Source organism: Catharus ustulatus, chromosome 1, assembly GCF_009819885.2.
Source record: "Catharus ustulatus isolate bCatUst1 chromosome 1, bCatUst1.pri.v2, whole genome shotgun sequence".
Classification (NCBI taxonomy): domain Eukaryota; kingdom Metazoa; phylum Chordata; class Aves; order Passeriformes; family Turdidae; genus Catharus; species Catharus ustulatus.
The window spans coordinates 8,503,933-8,523,619 of NC_046221.1; the positions used below are offsets into that span (position 1 = coordinate 8,503,933).

Consider the following 19,687-nt stretch of genomic DNA (forward strand, 5'->3'; position numbering starts at 1 on the left):
ACAAATAATTACCAGATGTGAACTCAGTCTTCACTTTGAAAGTTTAGTACTAGTAGTTGTGGAGTTTATACTGAGTAACAATTATTTTTTTTTAAACTGAACATGATTCAATGTGAGTTTGTGTTTTGTCAGTCTTGCAAAGGTATCCACAAGAGCATTGAAATATTACTGAGTTGCCATAGATGATAGAACTTGTCATGATAAACTGTAAGCTTGTGCATATCTTGTTGCAGGTATGGATGTGTCAGAATTTAATTAAACAGAGTTCTCAGTTTGTTAAGCAATTGGATGGTCCAGACAGACTTACTTGCTTATTCCAAATAAAAAGACTGTTGGGGCTGTGTTGCAGGTAGGTTCTTTGTTTCTGTAAACTGTATGTAAACAGTGACAAAAGATACTACAGAAGATGTGAGGGATGGCTTTAAAGTCCATGTGTAGTGGGACACAGCTGTGGTGTCACTGCATGGAGTTGCACATTTTCACTGCAGTGGAAATTGTGGTTTTGTAAATGCAGCTCTTAATATGGATGGGGAAGAAAGCACATTGTTAGGACAAATCAGCCCATATAAATGTCTCACTAAAAATACTTTGAATTCTAAACAGACTCTTAATCATGATCATTTCTGTGGTTACTTGTAGCTGTTACATAAACAACTTGTTAAAAGGGTGGGAATGGCTGTATTTCTAATATTTCAGTAATCAAAGACATGTTGTGTTAGTTATGCACATGATGTTCCCTAGCGCCTGTTCCCAGCCCATGTTGCTCTGGGGCTTTCATGGCTCCATTTATAATATGGTTAGTGGTGCAGTAGACCTCCAAATTTTCAAATCACTCAGAGCAAGAATTTAGTAGGATTTTAAGAAAGAATGCCATATTTGTAGATACCCTAAAATCAGGAGTTATTATTATAAAGGTGCCCTCAAAAACATGTAGCTAAACCACTGAGAGCACCTGGAAACTACATAGATATAGATAAATTACTTTATATATATATATAAATAAGTCACTTTTAAGGTGAATGTGTGGTGAAATATGAGAAATATTTTGTTAAATAATTTTAATTTCATTTATAGGCTACTGCAAAATTGCAATGATGACAGTCTGAATGTTGCACTTCCTATGAGAATGCTTGAGGTATTTTCATCTGAGAATACGTATTTGCCTGTTTTACAAGATGTCAGCTATGTGACATCATTAATTGAACAAATTTTGCACTACATGGTTCAAAAAGGTGAGTAGCTAGGAGCCACAAGTTCTGGGAAATAATCAAAAATTGAGCACCTGAAGCTTGTATTCTTTAATCAAATTTTTGTCTTTAGCACAGACATGATGAATAAAGTACTGCATGCACTAACCTATACATTTGGAGGATATTCTTGTAATGAGGTCATGGCTTGAGAAATTACTGCTTGATTTCTTTGGAAATTCTCTTTATAAATTGGGTATTCTACGAAGTTGTTCATACAGACCTGTAGCACAGACTTTAAGAGTAGGTGGATATTGCCTAACAAAAGTTTTATTCCAGCACCTGTTAAATACTCTCACATGGACGCACACACTGTGGCAGATCTAAACTTCAATTGTGAAAAAATTGGTCATTGTGTTGCAGTGACTGTTACTATTCTCTGTAAATGTTAATATTCATTATTATTCTAGGTTGGCATTACCTTTTCATCCTGCCAGAACTCAGCTTAGCAGAGATGGTGACCTGGCTTTTATTTCTCTCCTACCACCATCAGCAAAACTGTTTGCTAAACTGCAGTCAGTGACACCTGTGCAAACATACCAGAAGTTAATGAATTGGATAGTTAGCACCAAAATGATGTTTAGTTGCAAAGAAACTTCATTATTCTGGAAATGTCCAAAATAAATTATTTTGCCTTTTTGATAAGGTGACTTGAGTTTGCAAAGCTAGTAGATCGTGAAGAAAGACAAAAACATTTTGAAATAAATCTCTGGGACAGCCTCTTTGGTATAAATTGCAGAAAGAGCATCTTCCAGTCATTGGTTTTTGGAATATTTCTATATAACACTTAAAGCACATTCAGTGGACTTGACAACCTAATCCTCTTACTAAGGACTGTATGTTGAAGTCACTATGAGGAAAAAATTTACTCTTATTGTAGTACATTTATTTTACTTGCCTTGGCATAACAAAGTCTGTACATTTGTCTCATTGGTTTTTATATAATAAATATGTCTTCCAAAACACGTGTGTTTGTTTTTTTAGTCTAATATTCTCTCCTCACAACTATTATATAAAAGTTTGAGATTGTAGAATCATAATTTTTTTATTAAAATTTAGCTTTCTGATTACTTACAATGAAAACAAAAAGAAGTGGTTTTGTGCAACGGCAAATGTTCTGTCTCCTAATAATTTTTTAAGCTTAACTTGTAAAGACTCTGTTACCAGTTTTCATTAGTGTATGCTTTTGGATAGAATTTGCCTTCCATGTGTGTCTGGTCAGCATTGCTGAGTCATTCCTTTATGGGGACTTCCACTGTGACAAGTTAGGTGGTCCCTGGGAAGGGTTCTTAGACTGGACTCTCAATGATGTGCCACTGTTTATGCATTTACAGTGTTCCTGTAATTGTGGAATTTGTGTCTTAGTTTGGAGTTCATTGAGCATGAAGTTGGTTTAAGAAGAATGAAATCACGTGGTTCCATTTGTACTTCAGTGAGACAAAAATAAATTACTCTCCATGCATGTCTTTATGGCATGGGCAACAATGCATTTTATTACTGTCTGAGGGAGCCCTGTTCTGGAAATAGTGATTGTATTCTGCAGCCTGCTATGGCAGGGTGATCACAAAATTAGGACATTGTGCCAGGCCTCTTGATGCAGTCATGTTTGGGAGTAGAGTGGAAAATTGTTCTTTTATGGAAGAGTGGAAGGACAACATGACTACAGCCACTTAAAGGAGGAGAGAACATATTTTACATCATTATTTAAAGAAATCAAATTATTCACTTCATCAGAAAGAGTTGATTGATCTTTGAAAATCAAACTGACTCTGAAGATGATTTTATAATGTGATGTTTCCAAGATATTGCTGGTATAGCCTGTTAATTATGTGAATGTGACGTACTATTGTAAAATGTCTTCCTAAGTCAAGCTTCATGAAATGAATTATAAAGTATTTTTCAACTTAATTTGTATTTTTTTATATGGAAAAGAAGGAAAGTAATACTGTGTTTAAAAGTGATTTGTTTTTACTTGCAGGCTACTACAAGTCGCTTTATTTGTTAATTAACAATAAGCTTCCCTCGAGTATTGAGTATTCTGATGTTTCTCGTGTCCCTATTGCAAAAATACTTCTGGAGAATGTTCTGAAGCCATTGCACTTTACATATAGCTCCTGCCCAGAAGGTGCAAGGTAAATAAAGATAATATTAAACATTTGTGTACTCACTTGCTGTAGTCAGAGGTGCAGTTTGTTGTTGTCCAGTGCCCAGCCATTCTTGCAGATTTATTTGTACAGTAATGATTTTTTGGTAGCACTGTACATCACTGAAACAATGTAGTTTCAGGTGTGTTTAAGAAAAAGGCAATAAAATGCTGAATGCTGCAATAAACAGAGCAGAGAGAACAGCAGGTATCACAGTACACAGGAATGAGGGTGTGGAAAATTTAGATGAGAAGAGAGATGAAGCTAAGGGTAGATGAAAAGAATTTTAGAGTTCAAAAGAACTTTGTGACAGATGGGCTGAGGTTTATGGAGAGAAATCACTAAAGCAGCTTCCAAGCAGAAAGAGTCAGGTATGTAGACAGAGGGAACATAAATTCAGGTTGTATCACATGCAGTAGTGTTTTTTGTTACAACAGGATTTTGTATAAAAGGGGTTTTAGTGATGTATTTTTTTCTTTGATATTATAAAAAAAGGTATTAAATTTCAGAATAGTTTTCTTTGAGTTCATAAAAAGTTTAAAGGATAGAATTGCATGTAAGATCATCAGGAAGAGGATTTAGTGTAAGAAGTAAATTTCTGAGAAATTTGATGGACTAGGACAGAATTAATGGAACACATATTTGCAGTCCTTTTAATGGATGTGTCCATGATTGCAAAATGATCTGTTATTCTATTGGTATAATTGTGGGAAATGTTGCCTATATTTTCTATAGCAACTATTTTTCTTCTTTTCAGGCAGCAGATTTTTGCAGCCTTCACAGAGGAGTTTCTGGCAGCACCTTTTACAGATCAAATATTCCATTTCATCATTCCAGCGCTTGCTGATGTGCAGACTATTTTCCCTTATGAACTCTTTCTGAATGCACTATTATTAGCAGAAAGTGGATGTTCAAGAAGAAGTGATCATGCCCCATGGCTTTTCTACTTTGTGTTAACAGTTGGAGAAACATACTTGGGTGAGCAAGCTGAGTGGACAATTAATTGATTTTTAACATTGGAATTAATGTGTTACGTATTTCCTCATCATAGTTCATTGCCAAAGGACAATTTGTGGATTAAAGTGTTGGACAGATCTGTTCTGTTACTTATTCTTCTCCTTTCATTATAAAAATGCACTAATTTGGTAAGATTTGTTCAGGTATTTCTGATAAAATATTTTTCTTAGTGCAGTGTGATCTCACTGACGATCTTTTGTTTCAATGTGTGTGCTCTAGGATCCCTTTCAGAGGAAGGACTTCTTGTGTATTTGAGGGTACTCCAAACTTTCCTCTCTCAACTGCCTGTGTCTGCTGCTGGTACAAATTGTCAAGATGCAAACAGTGATTCTGAAGATGAGGATGAAGAGATCAGTAAAATGACAACTACACCGGTAAGCAGTGCAGAATTCCTGTGAATGGATTTGTACAGCAGCAGTAATGATAGGCAAAAACAGGAGCCTGTTTGCTTCTTAACAATTGATGATTGCTCACTGCAAGCAAATGGAACTTCGCTTACATTAAGGCAAACTCCTTACTATAATGATAGATCCTAAACTACAGGTAGTGTCTGTGAAAGTACAAAGCTTTTATTTTTAAAAAGGCTTAAAACTGCCTTTTTACATTTGTATTTTATAGAGATTTTCTTACTCTCTGTATTCTGTAGGTCCACGATGATGCTGAGATATCATGAAATACACTGATACTCCAACTTAGTATTTTCATGTTTTTTCCTCATGGAAATAACTACAAGTTCAACTGCAATCTTTAGCTTGTAGAATAGGTCTACATATACCCACTGTCTCAAAAGCCCTCAAAGGGAAGCACCTGCTTTTTGTAATAATACATAGAGACTGTTATAAATAGAACTTCTTCACTATAATTTGAATTTATAAACAGAATAAATCCATGCTAACTTTAGCCTCCTACTGCTCACATCAAGGCTTTGACAAACCAAAGTTGGACAAATATAAATTCAGCAGTTTCTTACTGACCTTTATGTAATCTTTCAGAAGATACAGCCATTCAAACGACTTAGTGTGCATGCCTTCATCTTAGAATGTGAGAAATTTCACCATATTTAAAGTTCATTAAAAAAAAACTTAGGAAGAACCATGCTGCCAGGGAGTACTTGCAGCATTTTACTTGAGTATCTTCAGATGCTGTGTGTTACTGTCACCAAAAGTTTTACCAATATGGTGTGAATAAAATACTCAATTTACCAGGCACATACACTGTGTGCAATGTAAATATTGGCTAATTCTGCTTGTGGCTTAGAGATAGGTGATGCTTAAGAGATTATTTGGTAAAAACAAAGGAGTAATTTCTGTTAGGAGTTAACTTACACTAATTCATAAATTAGAAAAAAAAATCTGCTCTGAGGAGGCTTTATATAAATAATACTATTGCAATATGGATTTTTTGTGTGTTTCTCCTGTGATTTTTTTGTACGTATTGTATATTTTCATGCATGCCTGTCTTACCAAAAAAAAAAAATAAAAAGGGTAAGTGGATGGGGAACCCTTCTTTCTTAAAAATTTATAGCTGGTTAACCTGTGTCCTTCAATGAGCCTGACAGCTTTGATCAGTTGAGGGCAAGATAAAGATAGGAAATTAGGAAAAGCAAATGCTGGGGTGGACTCAGTTGTATGCCAAGCAAAAGCATTCCTCTTCACACCCAGACATGCAGTGACCACCCTGAACTTTGTTGTCATTTGTTAACCCAAGAATTGTGAATGTGAAAATACCTTTAAAAGAAGACTTTAGAGTCAGCATCCATTTCTGGGTTTCATGTCCAATGCTGACTGATGTCAGTGGAGAAGAGATGATTTTTCACATGTTTCATGCCACTAAATGATTTTCCCTAGTTGTGTGCAAGTGTTGCAGAGCACACTCACAGTAAAGGCAGTATTTCCACTGGCCTCAGTGGAGGATGGACTCCAAAGCACATTTACCTGCCTGGGACCCTGCCTCTTGGGTCTGATATTTTAAAGACTTGGATATACATATACGCTTCCATTTTATTTATTATACAAGAAAACTTCATTCTAGTTGTATTTGTAAGTATTTTTTTACAGAAAAGGGGATATAATTAAAAAGAATTAAAGTTAAGCTTTCCTTTGATGTGTTTGTAGGGTGATGGGAGAATATCAGTCCAGTACATAACTGAGGAGTGCCTCAAGAAATTGGACACAAAGCAGCAGACAAACACTCTACTGAACATGGTTTGGAGAGATTCAGCCAGTGAAGAGGTCTTTACCCTGATGGCATCAATCTGCCACACTCTAATGGTACAACACCGAATGATGGTGCCAAAAGTCAGGCAAGTAGAAATAATAGTCACCTTGAGCTGTAGTACAGCTAAAATTAGTTTTCTTAGGTAGACTTGTTTTAAATTCCTTGAGTTTTTTCTGTGTTTTGTTTTACAACTAGCTGAAATAAATCAGAATTTCAAAATTTAAATCGTAATAGGCAAACCAAAGAGTGAATTCTTTGTTTCTTAATTTTCTTGCTGTTCACTATGCCCTCTCAAGATTCTTGTAAGCATTTTATCTGTTCCCTTGCTCAGAGGCAATGTTAAGTGTAAATGTAGTAGAAATTGGACTTGGTTTTAAAACATCCAGTGCTGTGAATTCCCCAGTCTCTCTGGCTAGCTGAGCACTGAAACCGACTTGTTCACACCCTTCTTTATTCCAAAATCTCTTGCTACAAATTAAGCTAATTCCTAACTATTGAAAATCACTGTTGTTTGGGGAGGGTTTGGCACTTGAGATGAAATAAAGGACATGTTCATTTGTGCAGTACTCTTTCACAAAGATTGCAAACCACAAATGTCAGAACAATGGGAGAAGATTTTTAACCTTTTTATTATCAGGCTGAGACCCAGAAGTATTAACACTGTTCTGGTGCAAGTAGTTCTGAGTACCTGGTAGTAAAGTAAGTATTTAGGGAATGTTGTAAACATAATTCAAACTGCATTGTAAACAGTGATACAGAAAACTAATTAGGTGCTATCTTAGCTCAATGGTGTTTATAGCTGCTAGAGGAAGTAAGATGTCAGTGAAACTGTGATTGCTCGATTAGGGTAATTAGTTCTTTGTAGACTAATTGCATTAGAGCAGGATGTGAGACCTGAAGATCATAGCAGCAGTTGAATTAGCCTGCCAGCTTTATTGTTGCAAGTAGTACATTGCCTTGGATAGTAATTACTGAGCTTAAATGCATCACTGCTTTGACTGGAGGCTTGCTGGTGAACTGTGAGGAAAAGGGTGTTTAATGAATAAAGAAGTCACCAAACCTTAATTGTATGAGTATGGCATCTATTTCCTCTGAGAAGCTCTAGTGGGTCTTTGTAATTATTTGTGATAACAAGCTATTTACACATTGGATAAATTCAGAGTTATGAAAGTTCTACTCACCATCTTCTAGTAGAATATAATTCACAAATTGTAACTTTGAATGACTGAATTTTAGAAATAAGTAGTAGATACTAAGATTAGTTATATCAGTGCAATTACTTTCATGGTTGAAACGAACTTAATTTACACAGATATTTGGTAAACTGAAGTAGACATTTAATTACTGGTTCTCACTTAGAAGTCAGCTGTAAATGGTGGTTTGCCAGGGATCATCATTTCAGCAGGTGTCAATCTTTTGTCCTATTCTCTGTGCATTTAGACTTGGCCTAGGTTACCAAACAGGTATTCTAAACTTATTTTTGAGTGATTTTTGAAGGTCAGATTATGTTTATTTGTGGAATTTAAAAAGATAATTAAAAGACTTTTTGTCATTAAGTTTCACTTTGTTTGTCTGGTGATTTTTTTTTTTAATGCCCAAATTATTTTTTCAAATTTAATGATAGTCTTTTCAAGGATGCTACACTTGCTTTGGAGCTTTTAAATTGCTTAATATGCAGAGTGAAGTGTATCTACGTAATAAAGCCATGTAGAAATAGTTAAGCAAAAATAATTTACCTCAAATTATTTTAAATGTATTCCAGGAGCTTAATAGTGCTCTTTTATTTTGTGTTTGGAATCATACTGGGTCAAATGGTTTAAGATAGAAGGAGTTGTTAAAAAGACTTAGTTTATTTAACAGCATATATATCTGTAATATAAAATAATGATAAAAATATAGAAGCTTTAAATGTGAAAAATGGGATGATAAATAGAGTAATAATTGAAAATCGTTTTTCAGTAACAAAAAAATTGGACAGGCTTTAGAAGGGAGCACATTGCAAATATCTCAGTATTGTTTTAGTAGTTCTGAGGTTTTTTTTCCCTTCTGGGGCAAAGATGAGAATTTCAGAATATACACTTGTTTCACTCTGTTAATGCTGAATGTTTTTTTTTTTCTTGAAGCTTCTCAGTACTTCTATAATTTGACTGATAATGATGATGTTTTGTGGTGTTAGGAACATTGGTGTTGCTGAATCAGCTTAGTATTTTCCTTGGTTTTGCAACAGAGACCAAGACTAAAACAAGATATACCTACAAGTATAATGTAGTTTTGAAAGGAGCAAGCCTGTAAAGTTATTTTCTGATGTTCTAGACAGGGTGGAGGATCCAGAGGTGGATAACTGAGAAAACACACTGCTTTGGGTTAGTTATTAGGAATTTTGATGAACTCTGAATAATTCTGTAGATATGCAATCAAGCCAAATTAAAGAACAAGGTTGTAATACAAGAAAAACCTGACTGTAGCCTGTGTTTAGTGACCTGGATTAGAGGTGTAAAATGAAATCCTGATTGTAAATGAGCCATTGTGAGTTCTGCTTATTTTCAAAAAGGATGGGGTTTTAATCTTTTCATTATGAAGTTGATACATATTATTGAATACAGTTATTTAAAAAAAGAGAGAAAACTTTGTCTTAGACTGTAGTTCTCATAGAGACACTTGCAAGACTTTTTTCATCAGAACTATACTTTAAATGAATAGTAAGTTCTGTTTCTGTAAAATATTTTGGGGTGTAATTTAATACCTTAGTCTTCATCTTTATTGGAGCTGAGTATGAAATAGTGATGGAAGGTGTGGGGCAGTGGGGTGTGAGTCGTTGTCTGTCAGTGCCCTGAGTTCACTCACCTTGGCTAAACAGCTCCATGGTCACTGTTCATCACCACTGCCTGATTGCTGTAACTCTGCTCATCTCAGCCTGTGCTTCAGAATTGTTTGGCAGATGCCACTCTGGTGTGATCTGAACAGCCTGTCTTCATATGTGTACTGAGATACCCAGGCTTTACCTGGGGCTGTTGGGGCCGTTCTTCAGGCAGAGTTCTGACTCTGTTGTGTTTTTATTAAAGTCAAAATCATTGTATAAGCATTTTTAACCTTCTTTTTTTAAACTTTCCTTTATGTTCTTGGTGCAGTACAAGCAGAGGTGGAAGCATACAGCAGCCTTAAAGAGCAGGACAGTTCATTTCCCAGTGGCTGTGCTGCTGTCTCATACCTGTGACACCTCACAGTTCTGCAGTGACAGAATCCACTGCCCTGGCAGCAGTGACCTGTCACAGGCTGCATGAGCTCCTCTCATTCTGCTGGATTCTCTTCATTAACTTAAATGGTCTCAGTGGGAAACTGGGCCCAATTTATGACCTAGACTGAAAATCTTGCCTTTAACTAATTAACTTGTAGTGGTGCCTCAGCTAAATTAAGCTTAATGGGTCATTTAATCTGTCCCATTGCACAGGAGGAATTTGACACTTTTTTTAAACCAGAGGTGCCCAAAATGCTATTCTGGCAAGTAGACATAAATCATGTGGCCTTTGTGGACAATTAGATACCTAGAGAGAGAAACAAGGTTCTAAATAAATGATCGTTATGTACTTACTTTTGGGAACAGATAATTTAATTTGCTATGATTAAAATTGATACTTAACAGGAATCACCAAAGTGAATTTAACTCTATCCCAGCCTGAGGCTGAGGCAGTGTGTGTTTTTCCACTTGAAAGAAGTTTATCCTTTCTGGTAGCAGAGAAATGTTTCTTTCTTCCAAATGACGGTGCTGAATCTTAATATTGGACTTTAAAAATCTATTAATGAATCCATTGCATAAAACATGTATAATGATCTCATAATAAAGAAGTTGGTGCCATTCAGTGAGATTTTCAAGAAAATGCAAAACCTCCAGATATGAGGAGTTTAAACTTGCTGCTTAGGCTGTTTTTAGAATAGTGCAAATATTGAAAATAAACTCCCGAATTAGATTTTGTAAGTTTACATTAAAATCAAAATGTCTGTAATATTTTTTATTTCTAGCTTTTTTTTGTGTGTGGATATTTTTTTTTCTTTAAAACAGAAAGTGGTCAAGGCTGATCTCTGAACTTTGTGGAGTCATAAGGCTTTTTCCTCAGGTTATATAAACCATCCTTGTACTCTTCCACAGTTTATCAGGAATTTTTGCACTTTGTCATTTACTGTAGCTCTACCTGGAAAGGCTGTTTTTAAACAGGTGAACATCTTTTCTCTGCCAAGTAAAAAGACTAAATAAAGTAGATTTTGACTTATTTTATTTCTCAAAGTTTTAAAGTTTTAATTTTTAGTTTTTTTTTTTTGCTTTTTCACAGTCCTTTTTTTGTCAATGTGAAACCAAAAGTTTTGAAACATGATTGCAACCAATTTTGTGTAGATACAGCTTTTCAAAGCCATCCTTATATTTTGCTGTGCATTGCTTTTTTGTATTTTTTGGTTACAATTGTAATTTTCAACTTTGAAAGCCAATTTCTGTACTTGGAGTGGGAAGGTAGCTGCATCTTTACTTTGCAATATATTAAATTTCAGGTGAATCTAGCAGTGTAAATCTCTTGTAACAAATGGCCCAATTCACCATTCTGTGTTCAGTTTGCAGTTCTCTGTTTGCTTTCTGATCACAGAACAGAAACTTTAGAATGGAAGCTTTAGAACTGATGAATTAATTTGTTTCATATTTACAGCTATTTCATCTTAATGAAACAGGTTGTTGGTACCATCTTCTACCAAATGTGCGTTTTTGTACTTAAATGGATTTTCAGGAAAGGGAAATGTGGAAGTTGAATTCATTCAGCATTTCTGGAACTGAGCCATGAAACAGAGCAGTTGCTACAATTGACTGCCTGAATCACGGATATGGAATAAAAATGGCTAAAACTTAGGCAAAGGTTATTATTATAAGCTCTTAAGGTTTGTCCTTTTTTCCCCTTCATTACTGCTGAATATTGCTAGAATGAAAAAAGGAATTACATTATGATAGGTTCATCATCCATAATGTTTGTTCATTTCTGCTCAAACTGTTACATAATTTCCAGGGATGATTGTAAAATTAACAAGTTTTTGCTTGGAAGCTGCATGAGACCTGAAGGCAAGGTGCCAAATTACTTTTCATTTTAAATATGAGCCTGAAAACTGAAGGTCACTGAGGAAATTTCTCATTTCAGAAGCCAAGACACCTGAGCTATCATTCAGATATTTAAACATTAAAATACAAATCCTTATTCTAAATTAGCTAGGTATGATAAGGCTGTTATGTTAATGCATAATTTTCACCAAATCTCAAAATAATGTGACTTTAGAAGGGAATAGAATTCTCATGTATCAAATTCAGGTTGGTTTTTTAAAAAAAAAAACCCACATAGTTAAATTAGAACTTAATGTAACAGCTAAGCTTATCTTAAACTGGCATTAGCTCCATTTGCTTCACATTTGACTTGTACTTGCTAATGTCACCAGTGTGCAATTTCTGTGAAATAAGTGAAGCTCCCAACTCTTTTTAAAGGTAATGATCTCTGCATTAAAAATTCAAAGAGGCACACTGCAAACTCAAGGTTGCTTGTTTCATTTCCCATTTTTCTGCATGGCCCTGCTCTATTTCCAAAACTCCCTGTACCTGTGAAACAATCCTTTGTGCTCAGTGAGGAGCTCTGCCCTCCTCATGCTGCTTTATCTTGGCACAGATCCTTGTCTGTGCAGCTGGATCTGGGGGATGCAGGTGAGCTGGGAGAGAGGGACCAGCTGTGGGGTCAGGATTGAGTCTGTGCTGGTGGGAAGGAACAGGAGGAGCTGCCAGAACCCAGGGACCTGTGCACTGGTTTGTGAGAGGATATGGGGTGTTCTTGTGTGGGAGTTAAACCATTCTCCAATGTTTTGAAATTCTTTATTGATATTTTACTTTTTTTTTCTTAATTAAATATATGCTGCTTTTCCTTTTTCTTTTAATTTCTGCATGGTTCACAATAAATACTTTGTTTTCTGGCAGCAGGTCGTTTCCCCTCCCTGCTCCCATTTCCCAGCCTCCTGTCTCTTGAATGTGTGGTCACAGAGAATTTTGATGTTGCAAAAATATTGACCCCTGGGAGATGTTGATCTCAGTGCTTGTTTTACTTACTTCCTAATAGGAATGAGGAGAGCTAGGAAAGTAACTAGGAAAATCAACTGGCTGTTTAGTCAGTGCAATCCAGTTTGGTTCCTAGAAGATATTGTTTCAAATGATTTTTCTCATCTGTTGTTTCCTGCAGGGGGAACAGAAAAAGTCACACTAGGGGTGACTTTTTAGTTTCAGGAAGCTTTTTATTTCTAATTTCTATGAAAAACTGATCATACTGTAATCATGTCTGAAATAATGTGGTTAAAGTCAGTTCTGTGTATGACTGACTTGTGAAATGACACATTTATTTTTACTAATTAATAAAAGCTTTTCAAACAAACCATAGACAATTTTCACTCTACAGATGGGTTACTGCATGTGTAGCTGTCCTCCCATTGTTTCATTGATGTTCTCTCTGCCAAGCTGAGTATCCCAGTAAAATTGCCATAGTTGTGACATAAATTAAGGTGTTTTAATCTACCTTCTGCAAAAAATTGTGGTGTTTATCAGAAGAACCACAGAAGTGACCTGTTAACTAGTTTGGTGTAATTTTCTAAATTAGAATTTTTAAAGTCCCAGACTATTAATTCAGTGTTAGGTTATTTTTATTAATATATGTTGAATTCTGTGAAAGACTGGAAATGTGGGCTTATATTGTATAGTTTGTTGCTGGTTTAATGAAAACTGTTATTTTTGGTGTAAGGTTTTATATGGTTGGTCTTCAGCTTTTGGGGCTTTCACCAAATTTGATCCAAATACGATCCTTCATCTTGAAAATGTAAATTTAAATTGTTTATTTCTGAGAAATGCTTGACAGAAAAGTTCTTATAGAAACATTGTGGTTTCTGAGTACAGTGTTTTAGAAGACACAATTCATTTGAACTTCTTCTTGCAGGCTTCTTTATAGTTTAGCCTTTAATGCCAGATTCCTGAGGCATCTTTGGTATTTGATATCTTCAATGACTACACGAATGATTACAGGGTATGTATTGTGCCATTTCTGGAACTGATTCTTTGGTAAAATAGAGCATATCTAGTGGGAAGGGAATGGGACAGCTGGAGGTATGGTTATTTACCCCCTGTGAGTTCATAAAATTGAGCAAAATCTTGGAAATCAGAGTAAAGAAAATACTTATTTAAAATGGGTTGAACATTTTGTAATTCTTGTAGTGCTTATGAACATCAGTGTAGCAACAAACACTGAAGCCCCAGGTCGTTGTCCCAAGTGAGTGAGTTTGATCTCTCATGCTCTGACTAGTCCAGAAATAGATGGTGACAGAACCACTTTCCTGGGAGCTGAGGCACTGGACCTACACATGTGTTCAGTGCTGACATGCAGAGAATTATTCTCTCTGTGCCTCCTAAGTATCTGCAGTCTGTGTTAGTTAATGCCCATGGAGACACTGAGGTACCAGTCACAAGAACTTGTGAAGAGTAACCTTATTTTCCTAAAATTGGAAATAATAGTTATTTAACTGAAAACACCATTTTTATATTGCTGTTGGAGCTACTACCACATTCTTTTACTAGAATGCTGAAGGCAGTACTTTATGGAGTGTTTTATTAACCTTCTCTTTTACACTGCATTTTGTATTTTAAGGTCTATGGTGCCACTCCTTCAAGTGATTTCAAGAGGCTCTCCGATGTCTTTAGAGGACTCTAGCCGAATTATCCCTCTATTCTACCTTTTCAGCTCTTTGTTTAGTCACTCACTTATTTCTATTCATGATAATGAATTCTTTGGTGACCCAATAGAAGGTGAGTTTTGAGTATACTAAATAGCAGTGCTTTGTGAAATGTTTTTGTGTGAGGCTGGAGAGCTCCCTGGGCAATGATTTGCTGACATCTGGGAGGAAGGAGCTTCTGGGCTGGCTTGCTGATGGTCCCCTGAGCACTCAGCTGTCAGCTGGCTCTTTTATGGTGATTGCACTTAGAAAAAAGAGAGAAAAATTAATGGTCTGCACCTTGGGAACCCTAGCTTTCCACAGGGTCTGATATGGAAGTTTTAATCATGATAATTTTTCATGAGTTAGTGAACAGAGCGAACTTGTGGACTGAACCTGTAGTTTGATGTATAAATTTAACATAGCAGGAATCACAAAAGAGATCAAGGGGATAGTGCAGTTAAAATAATTGTGACTACACACAATCCTAAGATTTGATCTCCTTTCTAAATGTTTACTCATTCTCTTTTTGGGTGACGTTGCTTTTCTCTACCTTTACATGATGTGTATGAATATTAAAGTTTAATTAAATAAGTGGAGTTTTTAAAAGTCATTTAAGGAAACTGAAGCTTGTGTTTCATGTAGTTGTAGGTCAGAGACAATCATCAATGATGCCTTTTACACTAGAAGAGCTTGTAATACTGTCCCGCTGCCTTCGAGATGCATGTCTAGGAATCATAAAGTTGGCTTACCCAGAAACAAAGCCAGAGGTTCGTGAGGAATATATTGCAGCATTTAGAAGTGTTGGAGTAACAAAAAACACAGAAATGCAGCAATGTATACAGACAGAACAGAAAAGGTGGATTCAGTTATTTAAGGTAAATTATATCTGTTTTCAGAATATAGCTGAATAAAATGTTCATGATTCTGTTGAAGAGATGAAATTACATTTTTTTTCCTCTAATTTTATTGATGTTGCAACAAGGAATATGGATTTGGGAAGATTGCTGTTTGGCATATATGCTAAACTTCAAGCAACTGAAGTCTGATAACTAACCACTTTTTTTTTTCCTTCTGTCAACTCTTAATTCAGTTACTGTGTAAAATATGGGTTTTAACTCAGGCTCCCATTCAGAATGGTGCTTAAGCATGTTGTCATAACTTTGCATAGGTGTGAAATTCCAACAAAATCTTACGATTGCTCAAGTACTTCTGTACCAGAGACTTCACTATATTGGTACCATGCTGTATTGGTTTTGTTGGTGTTCTCCTAAAACCTGCTGGTATTCCTTGTTTTTGGTTTGCTGGAATACTAAAGGGAAAGTGAATGTGGCTTAGCAAATGTGAATTTAGTGTATGTTCTTTCTGGATATCCACCAGTGTTTTTCTGCTGGTGTCCTAGCTAAGACATGAGTTAAGAGAAGCTAAAAACATTGGCAGAAAAAAACCCCTCATATAACTGTTGCTGAAAAAAAAGGAGTGCTTGACTTGTCATGAAAATTCTGCAGCAAACACATCTAGTCAGCTAAAATTGCTCATTAAAGAAGTGGGAGCAGAAGAAATGCATTTTCCAAATTGAATGCTAGATTTACAGTCTGTTTAATACTGGCGACCTCTCGCACACTAATGTTCAGTTCGAGTCATCAGCTGTCCCTTCAGGTCTTTTATCACTGCTTTTGTCAAGCTATCTATTTAATTGAAAGAAGTTAATTGAATGAAAATGATCAACTAAGCTTGTATTAATATTGCTAATGGAACTTTCTTCTTGGCCATGTTTGGAGAAAGATGTCATGCTAGACTTTAGGAAAGGCCCATTAAGGCTTGCACTTAACCTGATGGGCTAATTAAGGAATGCTTATTCATTCTACAAGTCTAAGGTAGCCTCTATCCAGCCTATTCTGCCTGATTTTACAACACATTTCACTTATGAGCATAAGCATTAATAGCAGTGAGAGTAACTGATAATGTTTTGATTGCATTGAATACAGTCCTAATGCACCACTGAATCTGTAATTTGCACAGATTGATCTAATATATGTTTGCACAATGTAATTTAATTACTTGTCTTTAAATTACCAAATAAACTTTTGATTTAAAGGTCACAAATGAAACCCCTAATATGTCTTTTTTTTTAAGAGAAATATGTCACACCAGGGATATTTTTATGCATGCAGTTCATATCATGCCTCCTTTTTGTTTGCTTTAGTTTATCATGGTTAATCAGTCTTTGTGTAGGTTGGTGGATTTTGGGTGAATTTGATCATATTTTGCTGTCATTCAGAAAGCTTTAAAATCCTGAGTTACTTTGTCCTACTTCAGCAGTCAGAAATTAAACTTGTAGTGGAAGTGTCAAAACTGGGTGTGCTCTTACTATGCTCAGGTGCCAGAGTTGTCTTCCATCAGCTGCACTGGAAATGTCTTGAGGGTATCTGGAAGGCTCCAGCTCTACCCAAAAAATAAGATAATAGTACAGCTTCCCTTGTTTACTTCTTCAGAAGCATGTTTGTTGTAACAGATAAAAATTGAATGTGCCTGAAGTTAATGCTATTGAGAAGACTCCTGTGCATAGTCTTTCCTGCAGGCAGCTTCCAAATTGCTTCCTGACAGTAAGCAGGCAGCAGTACCTTCTTCCAGATCATTCAAACAAAGCTAAAGTAGTTAATTATAAATTCAAGTAGAAAATACTTTTTCTTTCTTTTGCACTGTGTCAAATATATGTATCAATTATATGGGATTTATCTTTGCTAAAGCTTTTGCAAGCTGCTGGCTGAAAAAAAGCGCATTCCTTCCTTATGATCTGTGCTTTTATTTTCCCTTTTTCCTTCTTCTTTTTCCTCACTTCTTTTGTGTATATTCCATGTCTCTGGTGTCTAGTGAAATACATATGTGTATATATAAAGTGAATGGAATCTAGATATGTATACACACATATATACATGCACATATAGGCTTTTGTTCTGCAAGTAATGGTGATGGTAAATCTGGAAGCAGTGAGACTGCTGAGGATGATGTGCATATTTGCTAACAGATTGGAGGTCTTTGGTAAGATTTACATGTGCAAATGTCTTCATTCAACAGAATCCCCCATTTTTGGCTTGGTGGAATGATGAGTAGTGTAGTCAGCTGTTAGAGATTTCATAAAAAATCTTTAAGTTATGAGTACATGAAAATGGATTTTGTTAAATGAAGTAATTATTTCACTTATCTTGAGTTAATCCTGTGGAATCAAGTTTCTAATCTTGCTGAATTTTAGTTTTGAATGCTGCTTGCACTGGACACTTTATTGGGAAGAAATTCCCATTTTGATATTTTTTATTACAGTGTATCTTCCCTTCCAATGGAATACATACTTACAAAAATTGTTACAAAAGTTGAGTTAGAGTGGCAGTGGGTTAGTGCTCTCAGTATCCATGCATTCTGCAGGAGAAACTCTTAATTTCACCTAATCTGATTCATCTTCCTTTAAGGATTCTTTAGGTGCTTATAAAACACATGGTCTTCACATGGATCATATTTTCTCATTTTATTTTCCTTTTTGAAAACATTTGCCTCTCACTTAGAGTGGTAATGGGACCAGAGAACTTCAGTGACTCATGTAACCTGCACTGAATTTTATAAGGGAAAGGTGATGACAATTCCCATGTAATCAGACAGTTCCCTTAAGAGCATTCTTTGTTCTCTCTTGAATAAAGACATTACCTTAAAAACTGGATGTTAAAAGCTCTTTTGTGTGGCATCTAGACACAGAATCCTTTAGAAGGCCCATTAAACTTTGTTACTCTTGACACCTGTCTATTAAGAGTGTCCTTTAGCAAGATTATTTCAGAAAATCTCTGTGTACTTTTTTTTGTTATTCATTTTTCAAGTGCTGTACTTTAAAGTTGCCAAACAGATGGCTGTTCATTGTAGCAGTGATAATGTCTTTTTAGCCTAGTAATTTACTATTCTATTGATTCCACTTAATTATGTTTTATGTGGTGGTGGGTGAACTTGATTCAGCTTTGGACAGAAGACATGCAACCGAGTGTGGCAGTTCTGCTTGAGGTGGAGAACTTGTTCCCTTGGTTTCTCTGCTTCTGTTTTTTTTCTGGATTGGAGGAAACTACCAGGAAAAACACTAAAATTGCAAAGACACCCTAGTGACCATGATAACAATTCTTCTCAGCCTCTCAATTTTGCTAGGAAGATAAAAAACATTATATACATACATAATAATACACATTGTGTCCATACTTGGTTAGGTGTTATTTTCTTTGAATAAGTAGTTTAATGTTGGTAATGATTTGTTTGTGCTTCCCTGAACTTGCATGCAGCACTTTAGGTGTGCAGTACTGCTGTGTATCCTGGTTCCTAGATTTTGGAATGATACTTTAATAAGCCAGGTTTTTTGATGTCTTGCAAATAAACCATGATTACTTAATTTCATTCTAAGGTATTTAAGTCTAACAGCAGGGTTTTGTGAGTTAAAAATAAGTGGCAATTCTATACATTACTGATTTTTTTTTTAAAAAAAAAACCTTTTGCATTTTAAATGACATAATTTCATTCACAGTGCTAAATGTATATTGAATGTCTGTGTTTGACACCTAGGTCATCACAAATTTAGTGAAAATGTTGAAATCTAGGGATACAAGGAGAAATTTCTGTCCACCAAATCACTGGCTCTCAGAACAAGAAAACATTAAAGCAGATAAGGTAAGAGTCATATCCTTTCCCACAAAGCCTTACAGGTGCCAGATTTTCAGTGGTAAAGTGTTTGATTCCTGACAGTATTAGCAGTGTTGATTTTGCATAGATTGTATGGTTTAAAACCTGGAATAATGTTGTTTTTCTCTGATCCAAGAGTCTTGCATCTGTTAAGAAACTTGTATGTTAAAGCACATTTCCAATCCATGAAGGAGAACTTGCCCTACAGTGCAAGAGTGTAAATCATTGGCATTTATAGCAGAGAAGTGGAAATCTGGTAGCATTTAGTTGCATCTTCTCATAGTAAAAATGCTAAATGGAAGAATTGCGCTATAGTGGGGAAAATTATTTTCCAAAATTGAAGAAAATTCAGCAGCATTTTCTGTACTTACCTCACCTAGAAATTACTTTTTCTAAGAGCTTTTGGAAAAAAAATGACATTGATCTCAAAAAGTATATATATGTGTGCAGAAGAAAAAGCTAATACCTGCCCTGGCCTAGATTCCTTTGAATCATGACACATGCTCAATATAAAATAAACAGAATATTTGACATCTCCAAATTCAAAGTCAGCTTCTCAAGTGTCCTAAATAATAGAACTGAATGTAACATTGT

At 35.5% G+C, this 19,687-nt stretch overlaps 1 protein-coding gene across 1 annotated transcript in view; it reads left to right on the top strand.

The window, feature by feature from the left end:
* The window catches only part of UBE3C (ubiquitin protein ligase E3C), a 66,768-nt gene that overhangs the window by 13,781 nt on the left and 33,300 nt on the right, over positions 1-19,687 (top strand). Inside the window, exons 5-14 of the mRNA XM_033059430.1 lie at positions 234-349; positions 1,075-1,232; positions 3,226-3,379; positions 4,149-4,369; positions 4,628-4,782; positions 6,523-6,710; positions 13,618-13,704; positions 14,323-14,480; positions 15,032-15,264; positions 18,977-19,081. Coding sequence (XP_032915321.1) covers positions 234-349; positions 1,075-1,232; positions 3,226-3,379; positions 4,149-4,369; positions 4,628-4,782; positions 6,523-6,710; positions 13,618-13,704; positions 14,323-14,480; positions 15,032-15,264; positions 18,977-19,081 — 1,575 coding nt within the window. The remainder of the gene's footprint in view (positions 1-233; positions 350-1,074; positions 1,233-3,225; positions 3,380-4,148; positions 4,370-4,627; positions 4,783-6,522; positions 6,711-13,617; positions 13,705-14,322; positions 14,481-15,031; positions 15,265-18,976; positions 19,082-19,687) is intronic.